The sequence below is a fragment of the Chiloscyllium punctatum genome, chromosome 3, assembly GCF_047496795.1.
Source record: "Chiloscyllium punctatum isolate Juve2018m chromosome 3, sChiPun1.3, whole genome shotgun sequence".
In the NCBI taxonomy this organism is placed as follows: domain Eukaryota; kingdom Metazoa; phylum Chordata; class Chondrichthyes; order Orectolobiformes; family Hemiscylliidae; genus Chiloscyllium; species Chiloscyllium punctatum.
In genome coordinates, this window is record NC_092741.1 from 30,140,691 (window position 1) to 30,164,807 (window position 24,117).

The 24,117-nt window shown below is 47.2% G+C and overlaps 1 protein-coding gene across 2 annotated transcripts in view; it reads right to left on the reverse strand.

Annotated features, from left to right (window-relative positions):
- Positions 1-9,622: 9,622 nt before the first annotated feature.
- The window catches only part of mocs1 (molybdenum cofactor synthesis 1), a 34,693-nt gene continuing 20,198 nt past the window's right edge, over positions 9,623-24,117 (reverse strand). The window contains exons 6-11 of one of the 2 annotated variants that reach the window (XM_072551105.1): positions 23,735-23,846; positions 20,732-20,844; positions 17,156-17,266; positions 16,276-16,396; positions 15,042-15,089; positions 9,623-11,356 (exon numbers count right to left, since the gene is read on the reverse strand). In XM_072551105.1, coding sequence (XP_072407206.1) covers positions 10,626-11,356; positions 15,042-15,089; positions 16,276-16,396; positions 17,156-17,266; positions 20,732-20,844; positions 23,735-23,846 — 1,236 coding nt within the window. In that variant the 3' untranslated portion in view covers positions 9,623-10,625. Of the gene's footprint in view, positions 11,357-15,026; positions 15,090-16,275; positions 16,397-17,155; positions 17,267-20,731; positions 20,845-23,734; positions 23,847-24,117 lie in introns of both variants that reach the window. The other variant, XM_072551113.1, reaches the window with a different exon arrangement.

Genomic DNA, 24,117 nt, shown 5'->3' on the forward strand with positions numbered 1-24,117 from the left:
TCTCTTTGTTGTTTGAGCAGTACTCGGACCAGGCCGGCGAATACGACCTCAGAAAAAAATACGAGACGGCTGGTGACCATTCGGTCTAAATTAGAAACAAAATTTGGCAGCAGCGGCGATTATGGCCACTACCAAAAATTCCGTTGGGTGGGAGACTGGGAAAATAACCGCCCCGCACGGTTGCTGTTGACGGCACCATGCGCAAAATGTGAAAGCCAAAAATGGACTGGACAATGCGTCTTGACGCAGACGGAAGAGACTATAAAGATTATTCCGGCAAGGCTGTCCTCGGGCAGGCACGAGGAAGTCGTTAATATCGTCCAGAACAATCAGGACACAACTCGAAGGGAACGACTAGTAGAGAAGGCCCCTCTGCAGTCGGGTTCATTTAACAGCTGGACAACTTTTACTTCGAATTTTAACGGACCATTTGATTTTAGTCGATACGGAGAATCAGAGAGAGGCGAGGAGAGGTATGAAGGTAGGATTATCCACCCAATAATTAGGGAAACTGTTCAAATAGAGGTAATAATTAAATACCTGGTAGACAATTTTAACTGTAATTATTGTAATAAGATTTATAATACTACAGGGAGGTTTAGGAAGCATTTAAAGATATGTAAGGGAATTAAATCAGTTAGAGTTAGATGTAGTAAGTGTGAGTGGGAAGGGAATTACACAAACTGGCTAAGAACTAGAGCAGAAACTGAAACACCTGACCAACGGATCCATACACTCTATACAGTCAACACAGGAATTCTTGGACATCATCAGAAATATACACATAGATAAGGAAGAAACTATGGTCTCATTCGATGTAACGGCACTGTTCACCTCTATCAACAAAACCCTAGCCAGAGAAGCAATAGCCAACCTGCTGGACATACAGAACAGACAACAGGACGTTGAACCTATCAACAAAGACGGCATACTCAAACTACTGGACCTGTGCTTCACAACACATTTCACATTCAAAAACCAAATGTATGAACAAATCAACGGCACACCCATGGGCTCACCCATCTCTGGACTCTTAGCAGAAGCGGTAATGCAAAGGTTAGAACAAACAGTCTTACTGCAAATTCAGCCCAAACTCTGGGTCAGATATGTGGATGACACCTTTGTAATCATTAAAAACACAGAAATAGAGAACACACACCGGATCATCAACACCACACTCACAGGAATCCGATTCACTAGAGAGGAAGAAAAGGACAACCATCTCCCATTCCTAGACGTGATGGTACAGAGAACACCGAACGGAGAATCCACCACAAAGGTTTACAGGAAAGCGACACACACAGACCAAGTCCTAAACTATGAAAGCAACCACCCCAACACACACAAACGAAGTTGCATCAAGACACTGTTCAAAAGGGCCACAACACACTGCAGTACACCAGAACTGCAAAAGGAGGAAGAAGAACACCAATACAAAGTATTCGCCAAAAACGGATACCCCCGCAATTTCATCGACAGATGCCTAAGGGAAAGACAATGGAACAAGGACATGTCACAACCCAAGGACTAGCCACACTACCATACATCAAGAGCATTTCCGAACTGACAGCCAGACTACTGTGACCACTGGGACTCAGAACAGCACACAAACCAACAGCCACGCTCAGACAACAACTCACCAGAACCGGAAGACAGCCAATGATCCGCATCCATGAACACCAACTAGCCACGAAATGACATGACCAGCTATCCTTAGTAGCCACACACGCAGATGACAAGCAACATGAATTCGACTGGGACAACACTACTATTATAGGACAGGCCAAACAGAGAACAGCCAGGGAATTCCTAGAGGCATGGCACTCATCCACAGATTCAATCAACAAGCACATCGACCTGGACCCAATATACCGGCCACTGCAGCGGACAGCTGGAACCGACAACCGGAAGCGGCAGATTCAAACCACTACAAATGCCGGTGGAAAGATCACAGAATCGCTTCACAGGAGGCTCCTAAGCCCTGAGGATGTCAGCTAGCTCGGCAAACAGAACCACAACAACGAGCACCCGAGCTACAAATCTTCTCACAAACTTTGAGGGAATTACCAAGCCGTAGCACGTCACTATCCTAAATGCTCTAAGAATGACAATAATGGTAATAGTAATAGTAATGATACCAGTAGTAATAATAGTAATAATAATAAGGAAGGAGAGGTAGAGAAACTATACCAATGCGAATTATGTCCTTTAAAATTTAAGACTGCCAGAGGATTGGGGCAACATGAAAGGCATGCTCATCCCATTTTAAGAAGTGAGAAGAGGAAAAGAGGAAAGGTAGAGAGTAGGAATAAGACAGAAAATAAGGAGGGTAGTAAGAGGGGAACATGGTCTTATGAAGAGGTAGAATTGTTGCAACAATTAGAAGCAGAACTTAGTGGCTGTAAAAATATTAATAAAGTTATAGCTGAGAAATTAGGTTCTAAAACGGCAAAACAAATCTCAGATAAAAGGAGGTTATTAAATAAGAAAGGTAAAAGTCGCGATGACGATAAAGGTATAAATCAAGAAGTAGTTCTTTATGAGTGATAGTAACGAAGTGGACAATAGTGATCGGGAGATAGACAGGGAAGTAGGGGAAGAAAGATTAAATGAAAAGAGTGATCAAGTGATTAACAATATTATGGATAAAGCAGACTATAAGATTAGGTCACTAACAGAACTAATTAAAATAGCAGAGGATGATATGGGAAGAAATAAAGGTATTAGTAAGGAATTTGAGAATATAATGGGTAGGATAATGGATAAATTAAGAAAGAGTAAGGAAGGTGATAAAGATAAGGAGACTCATATTAAGCGAATAGGTTTGAAGCAAAGGGATAGTGGACCAAGAACGAAGAGGAAGGTAAATAAGGCTAAGAGAAGGTATAGTAAAAAGAAAGGTAAATTTAAAGAAACGCAGGTGTTATATAAAATGAAGAGAAATACCTGGCAAGAACCCTAATGGGGGCCCCAGTTAGGTGTGAATGCCCCCTAAGTAAAGAAGAATTAGAAGACTACTATAAAGAAAGATTAACTAACTCTAATGTTAAAAATAACTTGAGAGGTTTTGCCAAATATAAAAGGTAAGGGGAGGGATCGGTGAGTGAGACTCTGATAGGTCCTGTGACAGTAGAGGACGTGAATCATGCCATTAAGGCGATGGACGTAAAAACTGCTACAGGGCCAGACAGGGTAACACTGAAGGAGACAATGAAGATATTTAATAAAGACTATACAGTACTTCCTAGAATATATACTATTTGGATGAAATTAGGTAAAATACCGGATCAAATGAAAATAAGCAGAACTGTATTGATTCCCAAAGTGAGCGATGAAGGAGGGTTGAAGGATATTAATAACTGGAGGCCAATAACTATAGGGCCAATTATGCTCAGGATATTTACTAATATTGTAGCCAGTAGACGAAGTAAAGTAATAAATCTGACTAAAAGACAAAAGGGCTTTATGGCCGGTGTAGCAGGTTGCGAGGAAAATATCAAAATCCTGGAAAATATTATTAATGGGGCTAAAAAGAATAAGAGAGATTTAGCGGTAGTTTTCATGGATTTAGCAAAAGCATTTGACACAGTGGGCCACAAATTAATTATAGCAGCTCTTAAGAGACTCCAACTTCTGTCAATATTTATTAATTTGGTTACAAATTTATATGATAATAATTTTACTCAAGGGGAAGGTTTTAAAAGTAAAACTGGAAAAATTAAAATTTTAAGAGGGGTTAAGCAATTGTCGCCGATTCTTTTTAATATTGTAACAGACCCTCTGATAAGAACCATCGAAGAGAGGAAGAAAGGAATATTTTTAGGGATAGATAGGAACAGCTATCACTGCGCAACATTAGCAGATGATATAGCGTTGGTTAGTCAATCGTACGATGGTATGGTTTATAATCTTAAACTTGTAGAAAAATGTTGTAAAAATACAGGAATGGAGATTGATATAAAGAAAACAAAAGGATTTTACTTTACACATAAAAATAAGACAATTTTATATATAATGATAAAATTAACTGGAAGTTAAATGAAGGGAGCATACAGTTTATAGAGCCAGGTAGTACGGATAAATATTTAGGTGCTAAGAAAGATCCGTGGATTGGCATAAGCCAATCAAACTGGGAAAGCCAATTAGATATATGGTTAGGAAATTTAAAAAGTGACGGCAAGCAGAGGGGCAGCCGGGAAGGAGAACAGTGAGTATAAATACTCACCCTTTAACACCAACGGTCATTTGAGTGGGAGCAGCGGCCGAGTAAAAGCGAACCCGGGAGACTTTTCACCGCAGAGAGCGGCGCGAGCTGGGCGGAAGTGAGGTTGGAGCGCAGAGCTGGTCGGGAAGGTAAGTGATTAGTATTTGAGTGGGTGTGTTCTAGACCCCAGGCCCTACTTTGTAGGGCCTCCCTCCCACTCTAACCTAACTTTAAAGTCCACAGGTAAGCGACTCAGTGTTATTGACTCAGTGTTCTTGTTTTGGAGACAAAGTGTACAGTCATGGCAGCGCAGGCGGTGGAATGTTCCTCCTGCAGGATGTTTGAGGTAGGGGTGACCACCGATACTCCTGCCGACGTCGTCTGCAGGAAATGCAGTCAGATCCTGATCCTCACCGAACGAGTTAGGGAACTGGAAGAACTGAGGATTATTCGAGAGGCTGATTGATAGAAGCTACAGGGACATAGTTACGCCGGAGAACAGAGGTAGCTGGGTAACAGTTAGAGGTGGGAAGGGGAAGAAGCAGGCAGTGCAGGGTTCCCCTGTGGTCGTTCCCCTAAATAATACAGCTTTGGAAACTGTTGGAGGAGGGTGGGGGGGGGGGAAAACAGACTTGCAGGTGTAAGCTGCAGTGAAGGGGTCTGTGGCGTGAGGTCTGGCTCTGAGACTCAGAAGGGAAAGGGGGAGAGCGCTAGTTATAGGAGACTCTCTAGTTAGAGGGACAGACAGGCGGTTCTGTGGACATGGGCGAGACTCTCGGGTGGTTTGTTGCCTCCCGGGTGCTAGGGTCCGAGACGTCTCGGACCGTGTCTTCAGAATCCTTAAGGGGGAGGGTGTGCAGCCAGAAGTCGTGGTACACATTGGCACCAACGACATAGGTAGGAAGAGGGGTGGGGAGGTCATTCAAGAGCTCAGGGAGTTAGGCTGGAAGCTAAAAGCTAGGACAGACAGAGTCGTCATCTCTGGGTTGTTGCTGGTGCCACGTGACAGTGAGGCAAGGAATAGGGAGAGAGTGCAGTTGAACACGTGGCTGCAAGGATGGTGTAGGAGGGAGGGCTTCAGGTATTTGGACAATTGGATTGCATGCTGGGGAAGGTGGGACCTGTACAAACAGGACGGGTTGCACCTGAACCAGAAGGGCACCAATATCCTGGGGGGGGGGGGGGGGGGGGAGGTTTGCTAGCACTCTTCGGGGGGGTTTAAACTAATTTGGCAGGGGGATGGGATCTGGACTTGTAGTCCAGCAAGTAAGCTAGCTGTGTGTCAGGATGCCCAAGACTGTAGGGAGGCTGTGGAGAAGGTAGCACTGACAGGGACTACTTGCGGACACAGAGATGGGCTCAAGTGCGTATACTTCAATGCAAGGAGTATCAGAAATAAGGTGGGTGAACTTAAGGCGTGGATCGGTACCTGGGACTACGATGTTGTGGCCATCACGGAAACATGGATAGATGAGGGACAGGAATGGCTGTTGGAGGTTCCTGGTTACAGATGTTTCAGTAAGATTAGGGAGGGTGGTAAAAAAGGAGGGGGGGTGGCATTGCTAATTAGAAATGGTATAACTGCTGCAGAAAGGAAGTTTGAGGGGGATCTGCCTTTGGAGGTAGTATGGGCTGAAGTCAGAAATAGGAAAGGTGCAGTCACCTTGTTGGGTGTTTACTATAGGCCCCCCAATAGCAGCAGAGATGTGGAGAAACAGATTGGGAAACAGATTTTGGAAAGGTGCAGAAGCCACAGGGTCGTAGTCATGGGCGACTTCAACTTCCCAAATATTGATTGGAAGCTCTTTAGATCAAGTAGATTGGATGGGGCGGTGTTTGTGCAGTGTGTCCAGGAAGCTTTTCTAACTCAGTATGTAGATTGTCCAACCAGAGGGGAGGCCATATTGGATTTGGTACTCGGTAATGAACCGGGACAAGTGATGGGCTTGTTAGTGGGTGAACATTTTGGTGATGGTGACCACAATTCTGTGACTTTCACCTTGGTTATGGAGAGAGATAGGTGCGCACAACAAGGTAGATTTTACAATTGGGGGAAGGGAAATTACGATGCTGTAAGACAGGATTTGAGGTGCGTAAGTTGGGAGCATAGGCTGTCAGGGAAGGATGTGGTGGAAATGTGGAACTTTTTCAAGGAGCAGATACGACGTGTCCTCGATATGTATGTACCTATCAGGCAGGAAAGAAATGGTCGTGTGAGGGAGCCTTGGTTGACGAGGGAGGTTGAATGTCTAGTAAAGAGGAAGAAGGAGGCTTACATAAGGTTGAGGAAACAGGGTTCAGTCAGAGCATTGGAGGGATACAGGATAGCCAGGAGGGAGCCTGAAGAAAGGGATTAGGAGAGCTAAGAGAGGACATGAAAAATCCTTGTCGGATAGGATCAAGGATAACCCCAAGGCATTTTATGCGTATGTGAGAAACCTGAGAATGACGAGAACGAGGGTAGGTCCGATCAAGGACAGTAGTGGGAGATTGTGTATTGAGTCGGAAGAGATAGGAGAGGTCTTGAACAAGTACTTCTCTTCAGTATTTACGAACGAGAGGGACCGTATTGTTGAAGAGGAGAGTGTGAAACGGACTGATAAGCTAGAAGAGATACCTGTTAGGAAGGAAGATGTGTTGGACATTTTGAACAACTTGAGGATAGACAAGTCCCCCGGGCCTGACGGGATATATCCTAGGATTATGTGGGAAGCAAGAGAGGAAATTGCAGTACCGTTGGCAATGATCTTCTCGTCTTCACTGTCAACGGGGGTGGTACCAGGGGACTGGAGAGTAGCGAATGTTGTGCCCCTGTTCAAAAAAAGGGAATAGGGATAACCCCGGGAATTACAGGCCAGTTAGTCTTACTTCTGTGGTAGGCAAAGTAATGGAAAGGGTACTGAGGGATAGGATTTACGAGTATCTGGAAAGACACTGCTTGATTAGGGACAGCCAGCACGAATTTGTGAAGGGTAGGTCTTGCCTTACAAGTCTTATTGGATTCTTCAAGGAGGTGTCCAAGCATGTGGATGAGGGTAGAGCAGTGGATGTAGTGTACATGGATTTTAGTAAGGCATTTGATAAGGTTCCCCATGGTAGGCTTATGCGGAAAGTCAGGAGGCATGGGATAGAGGGAAATTTGGCCAATTGGATAGAAAACTGGCTAATTGGTCGAAGTCAGAGAGTGGTGGTAGATGGTAAATATTCAGCCTGGAGCCCAGTTACAAGTGGAGTTCCACAGGGATCAGTTCTGGGTCCTCTGCTGTTTGTAATTTTTATTAATGACTTGGATGAGGGAGTTGAAGGGTGGGTCAGCAAATTTGCAGATGATACGAAGATTGGTGGAGTTGCGGACAGTGAGGAGGGCATTTGCTGTTTGCAAAGGGACTTAGATATGATGCAGAGCTGGGCTGAGGAGTGGCAGATGGAGTTCAACCCTGCCAAGTGTGAGGTTGTCCATTTTGGAAGAACAAATAAGAATGCGGAATACAGGGTTAATGGTAGGGTTCTTAGTCAGGTGGAGGAACAGAGGGATCTTGGGGTCTATGTACATAGATCTTTGAAAGTTGCCACTCAGGTGGATAGAGCTTGTAAGAAGGCCTATGGAGTATTATCGTTCATTAGCAGAGGGATTGAATTCAAGAGTCATGAAGTGATGTTGCAGCTGTACAGGACTTTGGTTAGGCCACATTTGGAGTACTGTGTGCAGTTCTGGTCGCCTCACTTTAGGAAAGATGTAGAAGCTTTGGAGAGGGTGCAGAGAAGATTTACCAGGATGTTGCCTGGAATGGAGAATAGGTCGTACGTGGATAGGTTGAGAGTTCTCGGCCTTTTCTCGTTGGAACGGCGAAGGATGAGGGGTGACTTGATAGAGGTTTATAAGATGATCAGAGGAATAGATAGAGTAGACAGTCAGAAACTTTTTCCCCGGGTACAACAGAGTGTTACAAGGGGACATAAATTTAAGGTGAAGGGTGGAAGGTATAGGGGAGATGTCAGGGGTGGGTTCTTTACCCAGGGAGTGGTGGGGGCATGGAATGTGCTGCCCGTGGGAGTGGTAGACTCAGAATCATTGGCAACCTTTAAGCGGCATTTGGATAGGTACATGGATGGGTGCTTAATTTAGGATAGAAGTTCGGCACAACATCGTGGGCCGAAGGGCCTGTTCTGTGCTGTATTGTTCTATGTTTTATGTTCTATCCCCCTTAAAACCAGTTCAAAAAGTAGAAATTTTAAGAATATATTTTATTCCTAGACTATATTATTATTTTTATCTGAAGTCTCTATTAATTATCTTAATAAATTAGATAATAAAATAAAAAGCTCAGTTAAAGAAATTTTACACCTCCCGTAATCCATCACGGATGGAATATTATATGCCAAGTCCCAGGATGGTGGCCTTGCCTTAAATAGACTGTCAACCTTTATTCCAATCTCGATAATGAGGAAGTACGGGATGCGACAGAAATCCGAGGACGAAATTTTGCATGGATCATTTCGGTTCGAGGGTGATAGTGTGGCAGCAAAAATGTATAAATTGAGTAAACTTAAAGTGATGGAAAACATCTGGAACCTGAATATTAATCGGCGATTGGGCGAAGAGGATACTATCAGGGAAGATAGTGAAGATGAGATGGGAGAGTTTAGTGGGACCAACTATGCTAACTGGAGAGGTATCGAGATACAGAGATGGATGGCCCTCCCCTGTCACGGGGCTGGGGTTCATTAGTATAAGAATGATAGTATATCCAATGGTTGGTTGACCAAAGTACAATATAAGAAGGCGTCTAAAGTTATTAATTCGATTTTACTGAGAACAAATTTATATCCAACAAGAGCGTCAATGTCGTATGGAAGGCCATGTAATATCAAGAATTGCAGAAGGTGTAATGATATGTCAGAAATGTTTGCGCATATCTCGGGGTGGTGCCCTTATGTTAAAAGCATGAGGATCAAAAGGCATAATAGAGTTGCAGAGGAATTAGTTAAGTATGTAAGGAAGAACGGGTGGACAGTATATACAGAACCGAGAATTAAGGATGATGCTGGGAAACTTTGGATACCGGATCTAATTTTTAAAGAAAGAACACCAGGTTGTTGTTGTGCATGTGACTATTAGAACAGACCTTCAGATCAACTCGTTTGAATCGACGTGGGAAAAGAAGATAAACAAATATAAACATCTAGGAAGAGAGATAATGGACCTTATTGGTGGAGGAACGATATCCTTTTATGGTTTTGTGATAGGAGCCCGAGGGAAGTGGCTCGAAAAGAACACCGAGTTGATGAAAGACTTTGGGTTCTCGAAATTTAAATCTTTTGCACAGAAGATCACAACCCTTGTTTTGTCTTTGACCCTTGAACTTTTACGGACTCTTAATTTCTCCTATTGACGTTATTTAATAAGGTTTAAATAAGTTTTAGATATTTTAATAGTTTTAATTAATGATTTAAAAATTTTTTAACAGCTTTATTAATACAGTGTTAGATCACTTACTTAAAAAGGTGGTGGGTAGATTGGGGTGTTAAAAATTAAAGAGTACACTTCACACAAGTGATGAGCGGTTGCCTAGTCTAACGGTTGATAAGCCCAGCTCATCCCCCTTGCCTCACCGAGATTCTGATTCACAATATATTTTACTATTCCCTTAAGATCATCCGGCTATGGTTTCGCTGGATAGGGGCATTCACACGTCAACGAGCGGCGTTAAAATCTCGAAAAGGACACGATCCATTGCGTATGGCGATTTTGCTCTCTGTCACCTAGCCCCACTTGGCCCCAAGTCTGCTGCTCTGCTGTTTCTCTGTTGAAAAATGCCTCAGGTTTGGTGTATAATGTGCGTTTATAACAGGTGCTGTAAATGCTCTCAGCGGCTGTGAAGAAAGATGGGCAGCGCAGGAGGTAAAACGCTTCATCTCGGATTCTGATCCCACTTGGATTTAGCTCAAACCCTCTCCCTCACTTTTGACGTATGGGCCATTAAAGGCAATGACGGCCATTAATCATCAGAAAAACATGCGTTATTTACAGGGTGGGTTGGGGGTGAAGAGACGAAGAAAATGCTGTAGGTGATGGGGCGATGGGGAGAAATTTGTAACAGCCTTTTGGTGGCTTGCAAGAGCACCTCTGGACTCAATAAGAAGCATTTTTGTATGCTGCTGGAGCAGGTTATTTCCTGCGTCCACCTTGACCCCGATTTCTCTCTCGCCTGCTTCTTTCACAAGAGACAGGCTGCTGAGAGACAGTGCAATTAAAACCCAAAAAGGTTAAAAAAAATGGTGAGGGGCTTTGTATTTGACCGTTGAGTGAAGAGAGAGTGAGGGGGGTCTGAAATATTAACTCCAGGACTTGGCTGGGGAAGGGGGTGGGTTCTGATGCAGTGACAAATGAGCGAGGACGAGCACCATCTCGTGCACCCCCTCAGTCAGCCCTGTGGAAGTCCCCTCGCTTCCCGCCTGTCTTGCTCAGCAGCTTGACGTCCTCGATGATGATGTCGTGAGTGACAGACTTGCACATGTCATAGACGGTCAGAGCCGCCACGCTGGCCGCCACCAGGGCCTCCATCTCCACACCAGTCTTGCCGTGGGTGCTGCAGGTTGCCGTGACGACTGTTGCCCACCGAGCCTCGTCCAGCTCCAGCTGCACGTCGGCCCAGTGCAGCCCGACCGGGTGGCACAGAGGGATGAGCTGGGCGGTCATCTTGGCACCACAGATGCCCGCCAGGCGGGCGGCCGCCAGGGCGTCCCCCTTCTGCAGCCGCTGGGCCTTGAGCAGCCGGAAGGCCCGCTCACCCAGACGCACCACCGCCCGGGCCTGGGCCGTGCGCTGAGTGTCCGGCTTCCCCCCGACATCCACCATGACTGCCGCCCCCTGGGCGTCGAGGTGAGTCAGGCTTGGAGCCTCCTCCTCCTCCTCCTCTTCACCTTCCTGCCTGGATCCACTCTTGCCGGGTCTGCGACGGTCAGTGTGGTACACTCGGAGGGCAGGTCGGCCCGCGGCAGGTCCCACTCCAAAGATAAACAGGCCTTTCTCCCAGGTCAACACGTTGTTCCAGAATGTTCTTCCCACCAGGACGGTTGCCGAGCCATTCCAATGTGGTCGGACCAAATTGACGACACCATGCGCTGTGCCGGAAGGAGCAGGATCTCTCCCTGAGAAGCAGAAATATAAAGCTGAGGCGAGACAGGGAAGGCCAAATAAAACACCAGAAACAGGAAACATGCAAAATAAGAACAGGAGCATGCCATTTGGCCCTTCTAGTCTGTTCTACCATTCAAGAGGTTTAGAGGGATACGGGCCAAGTACTGGTATATGGGACTAGATTGGGTTGGGATATCTGGTCAGCATGGACGAGTTGGACCGAAGGGTCTGTTTCTGTGCTGTAAATCTCTATAACTCTGTGCTGATCTTCTATCTCAACACCACATTTCCACTGTATCCCTTGATGCCTTCAATAGCTAAAAATGCAACTTTTTCTTTAATATTCATAGAATCCCTACAGGGTGAAAAAGGCCCTTCAGCCCAACAAGTCTACACCAACCCTCAAAGGTTTTCCACCCAGACCCATTCCCCTATTACTCTACATTTACTCCAGACTAATCCACCTAACCTGCACACCCCTGAACACTATCAGCAATTTAGCATGGCCAATCCACCTAAACTGCACATCTCTGGATTAATGACTTTGTTCCCTATGGTAGGGAATGTCTTCTCATCTCACCTGAGTCCTGAATCTATAACATCCCACCCCGGTCCTAGATTCCCCAACCAGGCAAAGTATCCTTCCTACATCTAGTCTGCCCAGCCCTGTTAAGAATTCTACACATTCCAATCAGATTTCCCCTCGTCCCTCTGAACACTAGCGAATACACGTCCAGTTGAACCAATTCAGAAGCAAGGTTGCTGTTTTAGGGAAACGGGTGGAAGATTGAAGAACAGTTGGAGGGGAAGTTAGGAAAGGTTGGGGGGCGGGGGAAGAAGAGGAGGTTTAGAGAAGTATTTAAATGGGTATTGCTTCCTTTATTACAGATGGCTTTATTTTTGGTTTTTAAATCTGCCTCACACTGGAACTGACCCAGCCGTGGGGGGTTAAGGGGAGGTCTCTGCTGGTTAGACTTCCCCAATCTAGCTGCCTGTCCAATAGCTTGCTGTCTGGCTGAACACGTGACCGGACGTGGGCACGCTGGGGGGGGGGGGGGGGGGAGAAAAGAGAGCCAGGCTTCCTACTGGAGCTCGGTGACCTTCACTGGCCGGGCTCCCACTCAGCACAAGTACCTGCATTTCTATAGGGCCTTCTGCAAGTTCAGAATTGCCCCCCCGAGCACTCTGCGGCCGATGTTCGGTGTCCCGCAATCACGCAGGTTTCAATCAGCTTAATGCGAAGCAATCTCCTGGGAACATCGACCCGATACGATCAGATCGGCAGCTTTACGGGTGCTGGCTTCCCAATGAGTGGGTGACCATTTCCTAGCTTCCCCTTCTCCTGTTTTTAAATCTTCCACCCATTTCCCTAAAACCACAGCCTCTCATTTCTGGATTGGTTCAACTAGACCTGTATTTGCTAATGTTTAGAGGGACGAGAGGGGGATCCGATTGAACCGCGTAGAATTCTTAACAGGGCTGGACAGACTAGACGCAGGAAGGATTGGCAGGAACTCCAATGTCAGTTAATATATTGCCAAAGGCACCCTGTTGGACGTCAGGTCTGACACCTCCGTGTCGCACTCTCACGGCAAGACACTCTGGCTCGGAGGTAGACACAAACAGCCAATAAGCTGCAGGAGCTGAGGAGATCAGTAAAGTGATGTGTGTACTGAAGATGCACTGGGCCCATTCCAAAGCAGACACACAAGTGGGCTGAATGGCCATAAGCTCAGGCAGCATGTGAAAGCAATTAGTGTTTGGGTAGTGAGTGATCACGGGTTCAAAAGCCCTGCATGTTTCCTGTGGGCTCCGTAACAGGGGGCCAAATGGGTTGGGAGGTTCGTGTGGGGAGCGAGCAGTTGGACACTAAGTTGAAAAAGCCACGCGATCCACTTGTGCCAGAGCCATTGATTCATTTGTTCATCCCCGCAGAAACTTTAAAACAAAATTTATATCGAAAAAAAATACATGTAACTAGCCAAGCCAGCATTTCACATTCCCCCCTCACATCCTCAAGTAAAAAATAATAATAAATAAAAACATTTGGCCAGATATTGTGGAGCCTGGAAGAGAGCGTCCACCTGGGGTTTAAGCATATGGACAAATTTCTGTTGGATCCCAAAATTATTTCCTGCCTCAGAGGAGGGAAGAAAAAAAGGCAGAAAATTCCCGGGATCCAGGCCAGGCTTCACCTGCTGAGAAGCATTAGAGCGGCCAAGTTCCAGCAACAGTACTCCTGATGAGACACGACACACGATTCCAAATTACACTGACAGCTCCCCCAAGCCTTTCACTGGTGCTACACACTGCTCGGATCTACCATTGCTGGAGTTGTAAGGGAGGGACGATGGTCAGGAACACACCTTCGCCAAAGCGTTTCCGCACTCCAAACGCTACATTAAATAAGGTGTTTAAAACCAAAAGAAATTTCTGGGAACTCAGAAATTTCTGGGAAAAGCTCAGCAGGTCTGGCTACATCTGTGGAGGGAAATCAGAGTTCACGCTACCGGTTCGGTGACCCTTCCGAACGTTAACTCTGATTTCTCTCCACAGATGCTGCCAGACCTGCTGAGCTTTTCCTGGCAATTTCTGGGTTTTGTTAAGTAAGTTGCAACTGGCTTGGAGACTACTTTTATCATCCACCTGGCTGATTTCAGGAAGCATCCGTGACTTAGACTTATATCGCACTTTTGTCTAATAACGGAGTGCTTTCCAAACGTAATGCGCTGGCTGTAACATGGACAGCCAATCGTCACTGAGCAAGCTCCCACTAAACACAGCGTGGTGAGTACCAGGAGCAGGAGTAGGCAATTCAGCCCCTCGAGCCTGATCTCCCATTTAGTTCAATCATGGCTGGTTTCACCTTGGCTGTGTGTATCTACCTCAGAGCCAGGGTGTCTTGCCGTGAGAGTGCGGCACGGTGGTACAGTGGTTAGCACTGCTGCCTCACAGCGCCAGAGACCCGGGTTCATTTCCCGCCTCAGGCGACTGACTGTGTGGAGTTTGCACGTTCTCCCAGTGTCTGCGTGGGTTTCCTCCGGGTGCTCCGGTTTCCTCCCACAGTCCAAAGATGTGCAGGTTAGGTGAATTGGCTATGCTAAATTGCCCGTAGTGTTAGGTAAGGGGTAAATGTAGGGGTCTGGGTAGGTTGCGCTTTGGCGGGTCGGTATGGGCTTGTTGGGCTGAAGGGCCTGTTTCCACATTGTAAGTAATCTAATCTAATTTCCTGTCTGCTCCACATCACCCTTCAACCCATTACTAATTAAACAGCTGTCTGTCTTTCGCTTCTTTACATTTATTCAGTGCCCACCGCACTCTGGGGTACTGAATTCTCCCAAGTTATGAACCTTTGAGAGTAGTAACTTCTCTCCATTGCTTTTAAATCTTCCACCCACCTCTCGTTTCTGGATTGCCTCACACAAGGAACATCCTTTCTACCTGCACTTTGGTAATCCCCTTTCGCATCTCGCACACTTCAATCAGATTTCCTCTCAAGGGCAATGGGAAGGGAAAGGTGATGGGAATGATCTGCATCTTATCACAGAAACAGGAATGGTCGTCTGGAATGAGGAAGCTCGCGAAGATCCCCCTCGCGGAGAGAAGGAGTGGAGGTGAAGGAGTCATGACGAGACAGGAAGAGGAAGTCTGCGTGTTTAATAAAAAGTCAATCGTACGTACTGCTCCATCACCCACCGATCAGAATCATGGGTCTGTTCTTCATCTGCGATATGTTAAACATCCCTGGAAAGGAACCATCCGGTAACATGTGAAACGGCCTGACAATCCAGAACTGTCCCCAAAATATATCATCCCGACCAGCCACTCAATCATCACGCAGAAAACAGTTTAGAAACGAGGGAGCCACCCTCTCGCTTAAGACTCTCTCAGCGCAGGAGGAAGAGGCCATTCTGTCCTTCCTACTCCTGTTGGTCCTTTGTGAAAACTATCCCAATTGGTCACACTCCACAGCCCACGCCCTACGCAACGTCAGGGACTCCAGGCTGAGAATTCAGCATTCAGGCCTCCGCCCACGAAAGGACAGATGTCTCTTTTCAAAATAGCAGCTGCTCACGTTGCCCTTAATCTCCTGCTTGCGGCTCGAAAGGCGGGAGGTGGTTAGTTGCGGGAGGTGTTCCCCTCTTGGGTGAGGTGCCTTTGACAGAACCCTGGAACTAGACTTAATTGCCTACCTTCACAGTCCTGCAACAGGCCCCACTTCCAAGCTTCAAATATTGATCCGTACCCCCCCTTTGGAAGTTAGTGGAGGGAAGGATAGGATTGCAGAGGGAGGGGGTGCAGGAGGAGATTCACCCAGCGATAGAGAATTCCGGCTCTGACGGGAGGCTGGATACGCTGGTTTTTGGAGAGGAACCGGATTGTGGTGCATAAGATCGTGAGGGGCAGATGCCCCCTCCCACCCACACCTTATATTTGAAAGGTCAATAACTGGGGGGGGCATCGCTTTAACAAGGAAGGATTTTCTAAAATCCCTGCTAAAAAAAACTTCACCTAGAGGGTGGTGCGGATCTGGAATGCTCTGCCTGGGAGAGCAGTCTCATAACCCTTTAAAATAAAAATACTTGGATGTGCACTTGAAATGCCAGAGTAGCCAAGGCTTACATGCCAAAGGCTGGCAAGTGGGATCAGCGAGGAGAGGTTAGCATGGGCTCGATGGGCCGAAAGGCCTCTTCCGTGCTGCACAACTCCGTTTTATGATCGACTTGGATCACTCTTTCAGCTAATGCATTCCGTCAAAACTCGAGACACTGACCTCCCCTACGGTTCTATTTTGCAAATTGCTTCAAATCTGCATCAGCTGAAAATTGATCCTGCTTTCGCTGTGAATGGTTTCATCATTCAAATGTAAGTTTGAAACCCCCCCCACCCCGACCATCCCGGAACAAGAAGCGGCGTGGCGCGATCTTACCGGCATGTTGCTTTTTCTTCCTGCCCACGGCAGCTCCGATAATCTCCAGGATTTCCTCGTCCGTGGCTCCAGATCTCAGGACGTCCCTCAGAGATACCTCAGTGTTCCCGAAGAGGCACACCTGTGCATTAGAGACAGAACCAGCAGCTGAACAGCAGGACTGCTCTCAAATCCAGGCCCTTTCCTTGGAGATTCAGGTGGAGGAGATGCAGGGTGGCACGATGGCTCAGTGGTTAGCACTGCTGCCTCACAGCACCAGGGTTCCAGGTTCAATTCCAGCCTCAGGTGACTGTCTGTGTGGAGTTTGCACATTCTCCCCGTGTCTGCGTGGGTTTCCTCTGGTTTCCTACATCCATCTATCACCTTCCAAGATAATTTCCCCCACCCTCACCCCACTATTTATCTCTCAGCCCCCTTCCCCCTCCCCATGCCTGAAACGTTGACGCTCCTTGGATGATGCCTGACCGGCTGTGCTTTTTAATCACCACAATTTTTGATTCTTCCTCCCACAATCCAAAAGATGTGCGGGTTAGGTGGACTGGCTGTGCCAAACTGCCCATAGTGTCCAGAGATGTCCTTTGGCTCACCAACTACTGACTGGAGATAGGGTTGGCCAACATGCCAATGTCGCCCAACAGCAATCCCAGCACCGATCGCCATGGGACACAACCTCTGACCCATTGACATGATGAACTATCCCACACAGTTGCTCCCCGCTGTCTGTGGGTGTGCAGCCATGTTCCACAATTTTCACGACCAGAATGGGGGTTAGGTTTAGGAGTTTGTGGGGGGGGGGGAGAAACATTTGACACAGATCTCGACACCAAATCCAGGGTGGGGAGACTCAAAAGGCCCATCGATTGCCCCCGCCCCGCTTTACCTTCAGATTGCCATCGGCTGTGATCCTCAGTCGGTTACAAGAGCCGCAGAAATGTTCGGACATGGAGGTGATAAATCCAATCTGGCCCTGGAAGTCAGGGACCTTGTAGGCCTAAAAGGGAGAGAAAACCTACAGGTGAATTCTCAACCACTACGAGCACTCAAAAGTCAGATCCCGGCTACCATCTGCTTTCGAGCCTAACACTTTGAGTCCTGGCTCACTCTTGGACCCAAAAGGAAGAGGCAGTGCGATAAAATATGGAGGGGAGGCTTGAGGCCTGCTCCATAAGCCTCTGAAACGCACAAAGCAAGAGCTGCCCTGTGTCCCTTCCACAGATCCTTCCTGCGCTCAGCCACAGGCCTTAGATCTATCGCCCCAAGGAAGGAGACTTCAGTTCAGTACTGGATATGGGGGAAAAGGTGGCGGGGGGGGGGGGGGGGGTGGTGGTGGGGGTGGGGAGGTGGTCTCTTACTGACCAGGCCCGAACACGTGACGGTGCAAACTGGTCACTGCAAACACGAGGCACCAGGAGTGAGCAACAGGACTGGAGAGGGGAGCAAAGGCACACTGTCTAAACTTACAGATCATTAGAGGAATATATTGGGAAGGTGGCACAAAACAGGAATGCAAGCTGCTGTAGACATGTTCGGTGAATGGGTGGACAAAAATCTGGCACACAGTGCGCAACGTGGGGAAAATGTGGAAGGTCTTCATTTTTATATACAGAAGCAGAGTATTATTTTGACAGAGAATGACTGCAGAATTCTGAGCTCCTATGAATGAGTCACACCACGTTAGTGCGCAGGTACAGGAATCCTATATAATACAAGAAGAAGTGAACATAAAATTAAGTATGTTCTGCTTCAACTATAAGGAGGGCATTGAGAGACTACATCTTGAATACTGTTCACAGTTTATATTCCTTACTGAAGGAAGGATGGAGATGCATTGGAGATAGCTCACCAAAGGTTATTTCTATTGGCTCTTAAGACGTGGTTGGGACAGTATTTGTTGGCCGTCCCTAGTTGCCCTTGAGAAAGTGGTGACAAGCTGCCTTCTGGAACCATGTGTTGTCGACAGATGCACAATTTTGGAAGGGAGGGAGATCCAGGATTTTGTCCCAGCGACAGTGAAGGAAGAGTGCTATATTTCCAAGTTGGTGACTCACGGGTGTTCCCCCTGTATCTGTTGCCCTTGTCCTTCTGGATGGTAGCGGTTGTGTGTTCAGGAAGGTGTCATCTAAGGGCCTTTGGTGAATGTCTGCAGCGATTCTACATAGCGATAGTACACACTGCTTGGCAGTGTGGAGGAAGAGAGGGATTTGGGTGTGCAAGTACATAGATCCCTCAATGTTGCCATCCAAGTGGATAGGGTGGTTAAGAAAGCATATGGTGTTTTGGCTTTCATTAGCAAGGGGCGAGTTTAAGAGCCACGAGGTTTTGCTGCAGCTCTACAAGTCTCTGGTGAGACCACATTTGGAATATTGTGTCCAGTTCTGGTCGCCCTATTATAGGAAAGGTACAGAGGATTTGGAAAGGGACAAAGAAGGTTTTATCAGGATGCTGCCTAGACTGGAGGGCTTGCCTTATGAAGAGAGGTTGAAGAAGCTCTGACTTTTCTCTCTGGAGAGAAGGAGGAAGAGAGGAGACCTGATCAAGGTGTACAAAATAATGAGAGGAATAGATAGAGTCAATAGCCAGAGACTTTTCCCCAGGGCAGGTTTGACTGGTACGAGAAGTCATAGTTTGAAGAAATTAGGAGGAAGGTATAAAGGAGATGTCAGAGGTAGGTTTTTTACACAGAGAGTTGTGGATGCATGGAATGTATTACCAGCGGTGGTGGTGGAAGCAGGGTCATTGGGGACATTTAAGTGACTGCTGGACATGCACATGGATAGCAGTGAGTTGAGGGGTGTGTAGGCTGTTACTATATTTTACATTAGGATTAAATCTCGGCACAACATCGTGGGCCAAAGGGCCTGTTCTGTGCTGTACTTTTCTATGTTCTATGCTGCTACTGAGCATCGGTGTTGGGGGGAGGTGGGGCTGTTTGTGGATGTGGTACCAAGTGGACTGCTTTGTGCTGGAGGCTTCATGTGAGATGATAACCTAGATTAAAGGGGTTTGACTATTGAGGGTAAGTTGGAAGGGCAGGGCTCGTTTCCACTAGAATTTCGAAGATGAGGAGACACCTTACTGAAGTGCGTAAAAATCCGGAATGATCTTGACAAGGTGGATATGGGAAAGGAAGTTTCTCCTCAAGGTCAATCCACAACCAGGAGGGATGGTTTATACATCAGCGGCCACACTTCCAAGAAAGAGGCAAGAATAAAACTTTATCCTCTCACAGGGTTGGACAACACTGTCTCAGAAAACTGGAGGGCAAGTCATTGAACATTTTTAGGGCAAAGGTGGATTGATTCTGATAGAATCAGAGAAGTTTACAGTACAGACACGCACAGCCCATCATGTTAACCCTAACCCTATCTCCGTAGCCCTTGAAATCAATCACTATCCAATAATAAGCAGCTCTCGTATGGAATATTTATTAAGCAAAAAGGGTCAAAGGTCATCGGGGCAGGTGGAACGTAAACAGAGCAGTCATCGAAGTAGGACTGAAGGGCCGAATGGCCTACTCCAGCTCCTAATTCACGCATTGATTCGATTGAAGTCTGTACTGGAGGAGGGGCAAGGTCTTGGAAGGATTTGAGCAAGAGAGAGATTTAGCCTTAAACCCACTGCCAACTGGATGGACCGATGGGATCAGTTAGGACGCTATTACTGGAGGGTCAACTTCAGAGGCCTACGGACAGGACTAGACCAGATCAGCACAGGAAGGAAGTTTCCAAATGACCAGAGAGTCAAGAACCAGGGGTCACAGCCTTCAAGGTAAATTTCTGATTCCTGAGAGTGGGTGGAATTCGCTGCCACAGAAAACTGATGAGGTCAAAATATTGAATGTTTTCAAGAAGGAGTTGGGTAAAGTCTTGGGGTTAAAGGGTGGGTGGAGAAAGCAGGATCAGGGGACTGAGTCAGATGATAAGCCACCATCGTACCGAATGTTGGAGCAGGCTCGAAGGGCTGAATGGCCTACTGCTTTTTTTTTACATTCTGATTTGTGATTCAGGAAACATGCAAGAGACGCATGCACTGCAAGTTCTTACAGACAGCCATGGGACAAACAAACAAAAAACCAGATCAGCTGTTCCCTGTTAAGAGATGGTTAAGGGTTAAATAATAACTGGAGTCATTGAAGACAGCTAGCCTGTGGATCACAGAATTGATGCAGTGGGAGCTGGCCCATCCTCTGAGAAACTGACGTCTCACCCAATAGTTCAGTTCCTCTAACACCGCAGCACTCCTGCAGCACTGCACTCGAGAGGCAATGTAGATTTTGGACTAGAGTACCTGGAGTGAGTCTTGAACCCTCCATCTTTGTACTCAGAGGTCTCCATTGTGGCAAGGTGCAACTAAACTTGCAAGGTGTCACAAATCACCTATACGTTTCGGCCTTTTCCCCCCACAGCTCCAGTGACCCTGCTTCCCTTCCTGCATCATCTGAAAGTCGCGGAATTACCTTTGCTGTGTCGGAGGCTCCTGAGGGCAATGCCTCCAGCTCAGGCCATCTCTGCTTAATGGTGCCCAGCATCTCCTGGTAGCTCACCAGCTTCTTAAAGTTCCACTTGTTACCTAGAGCCACAGGGAGCAGGGAGAACGGTGAAGTCAGGCAGTGGCTAGATTGATTCTGGGCAAAGTACTGTCAGCCTTTCCTGGCTCTGTCTCCTGCCCTGCCCCACCTGATAACGCGGCTCCACACACATTTCCAACACCTGCCTATTGCTTCCTCCTCATTCTCCTATTTGGCTGTCCACGTAACCAATCTTCAACTATCCCACACTCACTGTCCAGAAGCAGGTATTGGGTCGTTGTGCATATCATCTATCCCATCTCTCACCACTGCCTACCCCCACCAGCTCTCTTTGGAATATTCCATTCCCAGACCAAAGTCACAGCAGAGGAGGCCATTCAGCCCATTGACAGCGTGCCAACTCTTTCACAGTGCCACCCAATTCATTCCACTCTCCTGCACATTGCCCCAAAAGTCTGTAAATATTTCCCTTCCAGTTAGTTACTCAATGGCCTTTTGAAATAGTGCAACAAGTTACATCCTATTTAGCTGTGACAGAAGGAAGCATTTCCCCTCCCTCACCCTTGACCCACCCATAGCCATTGACATGGCTGACCAAACCAGCCGCCTCTCTCGCGTCTCCCATATGGCCCAGCTCAGCAGCACTGCTCTCATCATAAAAACCACTTCCAAAGGCTCCTCTTCCAGCTCCTACACAGTTACCTCTTGTGTCCTCCACATTTGCCAACACACCATGTTCCATTTCTCAATGGCATACTGCCCCTCAGTGCCACCATCTGAAGGCACAGCAGTCTTTTCGGGTGTACATTGATGACATTGAACACCACCTCATCGCTTCCTCTCAACATCTCACCTGCGCATTTTATTTTTAAAAAAATAAAACAGCTTTCTTTTCTTATTTATTCTAAGAACATGGGCATTTTTACCCCAGCCCCAGCTGCCCTAGAGTAGCTGGCGGTAAGCTGCCATCTTGAACCGTGCGCTGTAGGAAGACCCACAATGCCTTGAGGGAGGGAATTCCAGGATTTTGACCGAGCGACATTGAAGGAATGGAGATACACTTCCAAGTCAGGATGCTGACTGGACTGGAGGGCAACTTGACGGTAGTGATGGTGTTCCCAAGCATCTGCTGGCCTTGTCCTTCTAGATGGAAGGGGTCGTGGGTTGGAAAGGTGCTGTCTGAGGAATCTTGGCAAATTTCTGCAGCAGCAGTGTGTACTGAGCATTGGCGGTGGAGGGAGTGGATGTGGTGCAAATCAAGTGGGCTGCTTTGTCCTGGATGGTGTCAACTTCCTCCAGTGTTGTTGGAGCTGCACCCATCCAGGCAAGTGGGGAATTGGGAGATGACCGAGGATGCCATACCTCGGAGATACTTTTGGTGCCACATTTTATGATCAGTTCAGTGTTAACCTCCAGGATGTTGAGTGGAGGATTCAGTGATGGTGATGCCATTGAATGTCACGGGTCATTAGATTCTCTCTTGTTGGAGATGATTATTGCTTGGCACATGTTACTTGCCACTGATCAGCCTAAGCCTGAACATTGTTCAGATCTTGTTGCATTTGAACATGGATCTTTCAGTTTCTGAGGGGTCGCGAATGGTGCTGAACATTGTGGAATCATCAGCAAACATCCCCACTTCTGATGGTGTGATGGAGGGAAGGTCATTACTGAAGCAGCTGAAGATGGTCAGGCCTAGGACACTACCCTGAGGGACTCCTGCACAGATGTCCTGGAGCTGAGATGACTGACCCGCCAACGACCACAACCATCTTCTTACATGCCAGATATGGCTCCAACCTCGAGAGAGAGTTTGCCCTTGATACCTATTGGCTCCAGTTTGTTAGGGCTCCTTGATGCCTCACTCAGTTGGATGCAGCCATGATGTTAAGGCCTGTCACTCTCCCCTCCCCTCTGGAAGCCAGCTCTTTTGTCCATGTTTGAACCGTGGCTGTAATGAGGTCAGAAGCTGGGTGGCCCTGGGGGGAACCCAAACTGGGCTTCACTGAGCAGATTATTGCTGAGCAGGTGCTGTTTGATAGCACTGTTCATGACACCTTCCATCACCTTCCTGATGATCGAGTGTAGACTGACGGGTTCGGTAATTGGCTGAGTTGTATTTGTCTTGATTTTTATGTACAGTACATACCTGGGCAATTTCCCACATTATTGGGTAAATTATTGTGTTGTAACTGTACTGGAACAGCTTGGCAAGGGGAGTGGTGAGTTCTGGAGCACATGCCTTCAGTACTACTGCCGGAATATTTTCAGGGCCCATTGCCTTTGCAGTATCCAGTGTCTCCAACCGTTTCTTGGTATCATGTGGAGTGAACTGAATTGGCTGAAGACTGAAGGTCAGCAGATTACAGCATTCAAATGGGACAATGATGCACTGGTGGACAGTCCAGTCACAGAGATGTACAGGACAGAAACAGATCCTTCAGTCCAACTCATCCATCTGGCCAGATATCCTAAGCTAACCTAGTCCCATATGCCAGCATTTGGCCCATATCCCTCTAAACCCTTCCTATTCATATACCCATTCAGATGCTTTTTAAATGTTGCAATTGTATCGGCCCACACCACTTCCTCTGGCAGCTCATTCCATACATGCACGACCCTCTGTGAAAAAGTTGCCCCTTAGGTCTCTATGAAACGTTTCCCCACTCACCCTAAACCTATGCGCTCTAGTTCTGGACTCCCCCACCCCGGGCCTATTTTACCCTATCCTATTTACCCTATTTTATAAGCCTCTAAGTTCACCCTCAGCCTCCGACGGTCCAGGGAAATCAGGCCCCAGCCTTGGTGGAAAAGTAGCCTCCACATGTTTTGGAAGCGGGAGGGGCAGGTAAGTGGGATCCTTTTGATCCGAGACCTGACCCCCATCCTCCACACTCGACGCTAACATTCGATGTGGCGTTTAACACTCACCGTCAAACGGCATGTACTCAATAAACCGCACGTCCACAGGCTTCTTCTCTGTCAGCCTCACAAAGTCCGAGAGCTCATCTTCATTCAAGCCCCTCATGACGACACAGTTCACCTGAGTCCAAGGTTAAAGAGGAGAGGTCAGTTGTTGTTGATGTTGATGGGGGAGGGGCAGAGTCCGTCTGAGGGCTTCTGTATTAAAGTTTTTGGTTAACCTATTTTTTTTTTGAATAGTTTATGAAGCAGTTGAGGCTACCTCACTGAACATTTTTAAGGCTAAGGTCGATAGGTTTTTGAACAGTAAAGGAATTAAGGGTTACAGTGAGGAGGTGGGTAGGTGGAGCCGGGGTCACTAAAAGGTCAGCAATGATCTGACTGAATGGCGG